General features: G+C 39.5%; 1 protein-coding gene across 3 annotated transcripts in view; it reads left to right on the top strand.

The window, feature by feature from the left end:
* The first annotated feature begins 3743 nt into the window (after nt 1–3743).
* Nucleotides 3744–9663, top strand: part of LOC130084301 (potassium voltage-gated channel subfamily KQT member 4) — a 75677-nt gene continuing 69757 nt past the window's right edge. For all 3 annotated transcript variants that reach the window (XM_056249639.1, XM_056249638.1, XM_056249640.1), the window contains exon 1: nt 3744–4369. In XM_056249639.1, the coding sequence (XP_056105614.1) occupies nt 4068–4369 (302 nt within the window). In that variant the 5' untranslated portion in view covers nt 3744–4067. The remainder of the gene's footprint in view (nt 4370–9663) is intronic.

Below are 9663 nucleotides of genomic sequence, written 5' to 3'. Positions count from 1 at the left end.
TGTCTATTTGCACCCATGCGCCAAAGGAAGGCGAGAAGGTGTTTATGTCTTTCAGAAGATTCGCCTCAGCATGACATTTGGCCCTCAAAGAAGAGTGTGTGTTTCTCCTGTGAGTCCAGTGACCTTGCCCAGCTGCTGTGTGTGTGTGTCATCAGAATCCAGGGCTGGTGGTTTGGGATGCTTATGTATCATCAGTCTGTTTTCGTGTTCATTGCTGGTGTTAGGAGGGGACTCTGTTTGTTCCCCTGAATGATCGATTCTGTCCCGTGACACGTTTGAAATTAATCCTGTGAGCTTGCTGTGGGTCACCTGCACTTACATAAGGACTAAACGGATTATAATTCAAGAAATTATATGTGATTAAGTAAAACCGAGCTTGTCATGTCACATGTAGATGTCCATACTGGTTTCTTTCGGTGTGTTCACACTTGTAGTTCAGTTCGCTTGGTTCGTTTGGACCAAAAAAAAAACATTTAGTCCTGGTCCACTTACTGTTCACATTGGCATTTTAACACCAAACCTAGACATAGGGATATGTTCACAACCTGATTTGTCGGCTTTTATTACGTATATTTTGTGGCAGAACTTACCGAACATCCAGAGCAACGCTGTGTTCTGGGATAAATGCTCTCGTTGTATATGCGTAGCTACATATGATGGTATTTTGACCATCTGAAAACTCGTGAAGAGCTTATAAAATGTCTTAAGGAGTCAAAAAAGCGTCAGGAATCCCTCCGTCACACACACGCACACAAACCAAGATCTGCTGCGAGGAGACGCGGTTCTGACGCCTGTACTGAACTGTGATGGGCGACATAGCAAATATGACGAGAAAAAACAGGTATGCTTGAGCATTCTGTGCTTTTTAGGGTCACATCTTGTGACATCATGTCCTGTTTTTGGTTCTTTTACATGTCTTTGGCCTGTTTTGCGTTCATATTTCATTCAAGCCGCACCAGAGTTTGTTTGGAAGCGGACCGAAACTCATCTTTTCAGCGTCTCGGTTCGCTTGTTTGGTGTCAACAGGGTTCAGATGACAGCGTTCACACTTATTCAGATGAACTGCACTAACAGAGCAATCGCACCAGGGTTTGTTTTTTAATCGAACCAAACCTGCGACGTGTGAACACACCCTTTGAGAACCTGCCTCATATAATTAAGGGTGCATCTCAGTCAGCTCTGTAGTTCACTAGTCAGGGAGTCGGCCGTTTTAAGAGCCGTCTCAATCGCAAAATCCTTCCAGTGCACAGAAACGTTTGCTCCCTAAAAAGTCCCACAATGCACTGTGAAAACCAAGGAGCATTGTAATGAGCCAGGGTCCTTACCAGTGCCTGAATTCATGTACACGATATACTGATTCACAACATAGGAAACTAGGGAGTTGATTGAGATGCACCCTAACTCTCCGCCAGCATCTTATTTTTATTATAGTTTTATTTTAGTTGTCAGCCAGCGCCAGTTTTTAATGATATTCACAAAACTTTCATGCCCCCTAGAATATTTTTTCTATATTAAAAGAAAGAACAGAGCTTTTAAACGACAACAAAAACACGTTAGCTTAACTTGTGCGTAAACAACTTGTATCCACTCCTGCGCTGCGTCTGAAATCGAATACTTCCTTACTATATAGTAAGCGAAAAACAGAGTAGTATGTCGAACACATAGGATTCGAAAAACTAGGTGAAAAATACCCGGATGACCTACTACTTCCAGCGAGATTCTGAAGTGAGCCTTTGATGGACACTTTACTATCCCATGAGGCCACGGTCATGCTCTAAAGTGTGAGCTGCAGGAATGCTGTAAGTGTGTACACTATCTTTTGCCTATCATTTTTCATCTGATGTTGAAAGTAACAGCTTCTGAGATTCTGAGAAATGTCTGAACCCTAAGTATCAGAGTAGACTTTTACTCAGCTTCTTTCCAGACAAAATGGGTGGATAAGTTATTAATGACTTTAATTCATTTGTTTATATTCATGTTTTGGGTTTTTTATCCTCGCTCATTTGCACACAACATTTTGTGCTGTTCACCCAACAGCTTTAAAAACAAGTGGTTCAGGAATGTGCATGGAAATGTCATTAAGTTTAAGATCAAAACATGCAAAAGAAATGTTGACACGAGTGCTTGCAGGGAATAAAGCAGGGCTTAAGAGGCAAAGGACTAATGCATTCCACGGTTGCTCTAAAGCATTGCATAGGCTATAGCAACAGCCGAAGCCATTAGGACGGTCTGCATAAAATCACATAAACTAAATGCAAGGTATTGATTGTTGATGTCCCTCTTCTCTGCTCCATCATCAACCATCAACACCGCATAACTTAAGCATTAATTCTCAAACTTTTTTAGCGCAATATAAGAGAGTGATTCGAGACTACTATTCTTATTTTACTATTGTCCTTATGGGTAGGTGACACATGCAGACAATACTGGCATTTAGTGAGGCACATGTGCAGAGCTTAGAATACTGAACAGCACATCCCCAGCACCTGTTCAAGAGGGTTAATCTTGGCCTTGACATCAACAAGATGGCCTTTTGATTGATTCTCTTGATATGACTGAGTGCATGTTTACACAGAGGTACATTGATCCAGTATGAAGTTGTATATAAATGTTTGATGATTCCACACAGTGCATGTGCGAATTATGCTACAACTTCGGGTGGATCTGTTTTTTATTTTCTGTAATTTTTTTAGGGGTGCGAAAAAATGTGTTTAGGTTTGTTGGGGGAAAACAGAAAACTGAATCCGTTCTGCTAAATTTGGTGGCAGTGCCATCCATCCCTCCCTCTCCTCGCGTGTGTCCTGCTCTCACTTTCATCCTCCTCGCGCTCCGCGCAGCACGTGCAGGTTACGCACTCTCTCAGTCCACATCGTTGAGCGTCTTGGACTCTATAATATGTCACGGACTTTTGGGACAATCTTGAAATGACCGAACTACAGGCACGACTTTGAATTCATCTCACACGGACCCGCTCCGCTCCTCCCCAAAGAACCGAAATGAGCGTCGCGCGCCGGAGGGGGAAAACCGGGCATGTCGTTTACTTCTAAACATTTCTGCTTTGTTCTTAGACAGTATTTGTCAGGAAACCTTGAGTTATGGAATGCGTTCGGATTTTTTGTGCTGCAGGGTGTGTTTTAAAACTTTTGAGTAGCCTAATTAATGCGCAGGTTAGTGTCTCACCATGAAGTGCTCATGTTCCAGTTACGATTTAAGATGAAAATTCAGCTGAAATATTCATATCAATGTGGAGTCATGGCTGTATGGACGTATCTTTGATTAGTAATAGCAACTTAAATTAACTAATAACATGCAGATGCGCTCTATGAGGCTTTTCAACTGGATCACCTGAACACTTTTTGTTCACTTGCTGGTTATTAGAACGAGCTTGCTGTCTTTTAAAGGGATATGATGTTTTTACGTTTAATTAGTAATTGTGTTACATGCCCTGTCACATTTTCTGATTACAACAATCACTTTTGTTTAGAAAAATATTTGATAGTGTAAGTTTTGCTGTCTGCTTAATCAATTATCGGTTGTTTAACATCTGGTTTAGCGATAAATGTAAAAAAAAAAAAAAAAAAAAATAGCGACCAACAACGACATTACCGGGAACAGGAAACAAAAGTGTCTACAGGTAAATTAATAATTTTTTTATTGTTGTTTTCATAAATTATCAAAAGTTGTATGTAATAGACATTAATTCTTAAGTGCGATGTGTTGATATTGTTTGTCAAGATTAGTGAAGAATTTAGAGAATTAGAGAGAATGATGAGTTAATGATATTCTTTGCAACTAAACAGGCTATTTAAGAAACAACATTATTATTAAATTCACAGTTTGGAATATTATTAATAATGCATTAATTTGGATTATATTCCCAACAATAAGCAAGTGTTTTTATTATTGTAGTATGATAATAATTGAGCTATTATTGTGTAAAACATCAAAAATTGGTTCTGAATATCAGCTGTAGGACACTTAATACAAATAATCATTATCGGTTGTTAAACTGTATCGGTCGATCTCTGCTGTATATGGTGCACTAGTTTGCTTGTGTAAACACAATAATGTTGGGTAGTCCTTCCAATAACGGAGGCATTAGGATGCTGGCCCCCCCTGCACCCAACGATGACAGGCGGGTTGAGTTTGTGGCTCTCACGGCTGTTCATACGGAAAGAAGCGAGCCGTCCAGCCCAGAGCGAGGACACCCGTCTCACCGCACCGGCTTACTGGGCACGCCACTGCCAGCGCCACCGGGCCCGAGGGCGACCCCTTCTGCCTCCAGCAAACGCTACAGAAAGTTACAGAACTGCCTGTACAACGTGCTCGAGAGACCCAGAGGATGGGCATTCATCTATCACGCCTTCATGTAAGTCACCCACATCAAACTGTTGGTTTTGAGATGCACGTTTTTGTTTTACAAAGTCTTAAAGGGATAGTTCACCCAAAAATGAAACTTCTGTCATTAATTTCTCGCCCTCATGTTATTCCCAATCTGTAAGACTTTCGTTCATCAACGAAATTAAGATCTTTTTGATCAAATCTGAGAGCTTTCTGTCCCTCCATTGACAGCTAAGCAACTACCACTTTGATGCTTCAAAAAGAGATCGTAAAACTAATCCATATGAATTGAGCGGTTTAGTCTAAATTTTCTGAAGAGACTCGATCACTTTATATGATGAACAGATTGAATTTAGGCTTTTATTCACATATAAACATTCATCAACACGCACATCAGTTGTGGAAAATGGAAGATCAACCATATTTGCTTGACATGCGAGAACCAATGAGATTCATTCTCGTGTTACGCGTCACAATTGAGCTTCGGCAAGAACCAATGAGATTCATTCTGGTGTTACGCATCACAATTGAGCTTCGGCAAGAACCAATGAGATTCATTCTGGTGTTACGCATCACAATTGAGCTTCGGCAAGAACCAATGAGGTTCATTCTCGTGTTACGCATCACAATTGAGCTTTGGCAAGAACCAATGAGGTTCATTCTCGTGTTACGCATCTCAATTGAGCTTCGGCAAGAACCAATGAGGTTCATTCTCGTGTTACGCATCACAATTGAACTTCGGCAAGAACCAATGAGGTTCATTCTCGTGTTACGCATCACAATTGAGCTTTGGCAAGAACCAATGAGGTTCATTCTCGTGTTACGCATCACAATTGAGCTTCGGCAAGAACCAATGAGGTTCATTCTCGTGTTATGCATCACAATTGAGCTTCGGCAAGAACCAATGAGATTCATTCTCGTGTTACGCATCACAATTGAGCTTCGGCAAGAACCAATGAGGTTCATTCTCGTGTTATGCATCACAATTGAGCTTCGGCAAGAACCAATGAGATTCATTCTCGTGTTACGCATCACAATTGAGCTTCTGCAAGAACCAATGAGGTTCATTCTCGTGTTACACATCACAATTGAGCTTCGGCAAGAACCAATGAGGTTCATTCTCGTGTTACGCATCACAATTGAGCTTCGGCAAGAACCAATGAGGTTCATTCTCGTGTTACGCATCACAATTGAGCTTCGGCAAGAACCAATGAGGTTCATTCTCGTGTTACGCATCACAATTGAGCTTCGGCAAGAACCAATGAGGTTCATTCTCGTGTTACGCATCACAATTGAGCTTCGGCAAGAACCAATGAGGTTCATTCTCGTGTTACGCATCAAAATTGAGCTTCGGCAAGAACCAATGAGGTTCATTCTCGTGTTACGCATCACAATTGAGCTTCGGCAAGAACCAATGAGATTCATTCTCGTGTTACGCATCACATTTGAGCTTCTGCAAGAACCAATGAGGTTCATTCTCGTGTTACGCATCACGTTTGAGCTTCTGCAAGAACCAATGAGGTTCATTATCGTGTTACGCATCACGTTTGAGCTTCTGCAAGAACCAATGAGGTTTGTTCTCATGCATCAAGCAGGTTCGGTTGAGCATTTGTGTTCCGAAGATGAACGAAAGTCTTACGGGTTTGGAACGACGTGAGAGTGAGTAATTAATGACAGCATTTTCATTTTTGTGTGAACTATCCCTTTAAGCTAAGCAAGAAGCATGTTGATAAATGACCTCAGAGAAACTGTTAATGACCGTAAAGTAATTTGCGCACACAAATGGCCCACCTGCCATAAGCTCACCTGGAGTCAGTGACGCTCTCTAATTCTGAACAAGCTGAGTCGGGATATTTTCCTATTAGGTGACCCTTCCAATAGACCATATCATTTCAACATCAGCCAAGATTGATTTTCATCTCTCACAATTGGATTTAATTCCCATGCTGCATTCTTTCAACAAATCAAGTTTGCTTGAATGGGAGAGCGCCGTTTGACATTTACAGATGCGTTGTATCCTTGGTTGAAACAGTAAAATGCCTTGGGATGCTCTAATACAGCACATTATTAAATGTTTTATTCATTGTTGCTGATTGTGTTGCCAACTAAAAGGTCCGAGTATATAGAGCAAGTGCTCAGCCATACTAACTGTGACATTTGTGTATTCATAGTTAGTTATTAGCCCACTTGTCTTTGGTTGAGGGTCCCGGCTGGACCCTATTCTGAAATAATCCACTATGTCATGTATTTGACTGGTCAGAAGCTATTTCCCGCGGGTAGGCACATCAGATAGGTTGTTATGTCTGTGACTATGACTAATTTTAGGATGCCACAAAAAACACAGGTGCGTGATTTCTTTTAAATTAGTGTGTATCAGTGTGACGTTCAGATGTATTTCTTTCCTGTAGTGTGATTTCTTTTTAAGAAGGCGTTTTTGACCACTACAGTACATTGTTTTCATCCTCTCAATGAGTAATAAATCCATAGTGAGAGCCATTAAAGCGGAGAGATAGACATCAGCTCCACTGCCTTACAGTTTGAGAGCAGAAGAGAGCTTATCAGAGTCTCTCATACCTCCGCCTGTCACTCATCTCCCTCACTGCAAAGCACAACACAGGCCAAATCATCTCCTAATGAGTGCTTTTTTTATTCAAGCCCAATGCAATTACAAATTCCAAAATAACTCGTAATCGCACAATTTCAGGGAAAACATTTTTTTAAAGGGATAGTTCACCCAAAAATGAAAAATTCTGTCATCATTTACTCACAGAAGATGATATTTTGAAGAATTTACTAAGAATTTAGCCATTTACTTCCATAGTATGGAAGAAAATACTATGGAAGTCAATGGGGCCCATCAACTGTTTGGTTACCAACATTCTTCAAAATATCATCTTCTGTGAGTAATTGATGACAGAATTTTCATTTTTTGGGTGAACTATCCCTTTAAAGTAAACCTGATTTGCTAAAAAAAAAAAAAATCACATTTACTATTGAAACATGACGTATTTCCAGGTGGAACAGAATATTTAGTGAGAAAAAACTGTAGGGTGGGACTTGATTATGTCCACCGTGATTAGCATGTGTAAAGCAGGCGTTGAATATCAGAACCAGACAGAATGTGATTTTCCTAAAGCAACGGATAACAAGTCTGGCCTGAGTTCAGGAGAAAAGGAAACATTTTAAAAGAAGAACAAGTTATTATAGTGCAGTTTAAGAGTAAAAATTATTTGCAGTGTCATTCACTGTAAGACCACGAAAATCTTTTTAGAAAAAAGTGTAGAAAGTTTGTAAGATAAATTGTGAGAAATCCATAATAGTATTCCTAGGTGCAGTTCTTTAGAAAATGAAAGGCTTCAAAATGTGTGTGATTATTATTATCCTACTCATGAGGCTGACTTGTCTAATACAACAAAACTTTACACTGGTAAATCTCAACATATAATTTTAACCCCCCCCCCCCCCCCCCCCCTTTTTTTGAAGTAGGAAGTACTAGACAGTCATTTTTAAAAGTATGTAAAGTATAGTGAAATTACATTAACTTTCATAGGAGAATTTGCATGCTAGGTGATAAAAGAAAAATCTTGTAGTAGTAATATGTCTTATATAACTACCGTAACTACTATTCTTTTGTAAATCTTGTTGGGTTTTAAGACTGTTCTTAAAGTCCCCCTGTGGTGAAAATCAAGCTTTTAATGTTGTTTATATGTCTATGTGTTGTTTTTAATATGCTTTAAAACAAACCATGTACAAATTCATAAGTCAACACCATTGCTGAGTAGCTATTTTCTCCAGTCTCAAAAACACGGTTTGAAATCGATGGTGTTTCTGACGGCACAAACTACCTTGCAACCAATCAGATCAACGCTGAGCTGAGTGAGTGAATGGAGGCGGGGCTCATTTACATATTCATAGAACTGGTATACTAAATGAGGCAAGGGTGTAGAGTCGCATTCAAGCTATTCTAAGGCATGAAGATTTTTTTTCGAGGAAAAAAAAAACGTTTAAATATGTAATTTTGGTGATCAAAGAAGAGATTGTTAACTACAGTAGGACTTTAAAGGAGATATTACTAAGTTTAAAAAGTTATTTATTATTATTTTTAAAAAGATTTTTAATAAGATTTTTTCTGCTCTGTCTTAAGAAGTATTTTTGTAAACACAAAATATGCTTAACTTTTTATTTATCCATCTTATTTTTCAACGCGGAAGTAAAGTGCACGATTTATTAGCCGCTATAGGGAAATAAAAAGAAGAAAATATCAAGTGCAGTAAACTGTAAAACTGTTTGCTACAAACCAGCGTGTTTATAATTTAGACATTACATTAAAATAATATGGTAAGAAATACCAGTTTACAATATCAAGCAGCATAACGAGCTGTTTTGTACAGCTAAAAATAACTGGAAGTGGATGATACCGGAAGCCAGACACATTAAAATTAGAAATGTCCTCTTACCTGAAAAATAAGGCAGATAGAATAATAAGAAATAGCAGTTAATAATTATTTTATTCTTAAGAATGCTTCGTGAATCCGAACCCAGAAATGTTTTAAGTACATAAATATGGTCAATTCTGATTTCAAGTTGAGTTTAATTGACACGAAGGTCCCTTCTGTAAGAGTTACGTCAAGTACCATTATGCCTACTCATATCATAGCCGTTAAATGTGTCGAGTCTCAGCTTTGGTCAACCTGATAGAAGACCCTTTCTCCATGAAGAGAAGCTGTCTGGTCTGGCGTGTCTTACCCCAGTGTAGTTTAAACAAGTATAGCCGTCTCTAAGCCACTGCCATCATTTGTTTACACCATCTATGCTGAGCACTCTCTCCCTCTTCCTCTCTCTCTCTTTCTCTCTCTCACACACAGAGGACAAATACATAAGGTAATTTTAAAGGGGTCCTATTATGCTTTTTCACATTTTCACCCTTCCTTAGTGTGTAATATTGCTGTTTGAGCATGAAAAAGGTCTGCAATGTTGCAAAGTACAGAGACCCTCCAAAGGCAGTTATTCTCTATATCAGTGTCAGTGTTTCTGAACTCCCTGAAACGCCTCTATTGTAGTCTTGAGTTTTCTTCCGGGAACGAACACGTCACAATATTCCTCATTTAAATAAATCCCGCCCAAGGCATATGCAAAATAAAGGGGCGGGGTCTGATTGAGTAAGTTAGTAGAGTGTTGAAACTTGCGGTTATGGTATAAGCGGTTGACCAATCACAACACACTGATCCAGCCGACCAATCAGAGCACAGTGTGCTTTTCAGAAGGAGGGGCTTCATAGAGACAGGAACTAAACAGAGCGTTACTGACAGACTGGGAAGAGAG

Source organism: Rhinichthys klamathensis, unplaced genomic scaffold, assembly GCF_029890125.1.
Source record: "Rhinichthys klamathensis goyatoka isolate OS25496 unplaced genomic scaffold, OSU_Roscu_1.1 h1tg000060l_1, whole genome shotgun sequence".
NCBI lineage: Eukaryota > Metazoa > Chordata > Actinopteri > Cypriniformes > Leuciscidae > Rhinichthys > Rhinichthys klamathensis.
The sequence above is the reverse complement of the archived record's forward strand: the minus strand, read 5'-3'. Positions and strand labels throughout refer to the sequence as shown.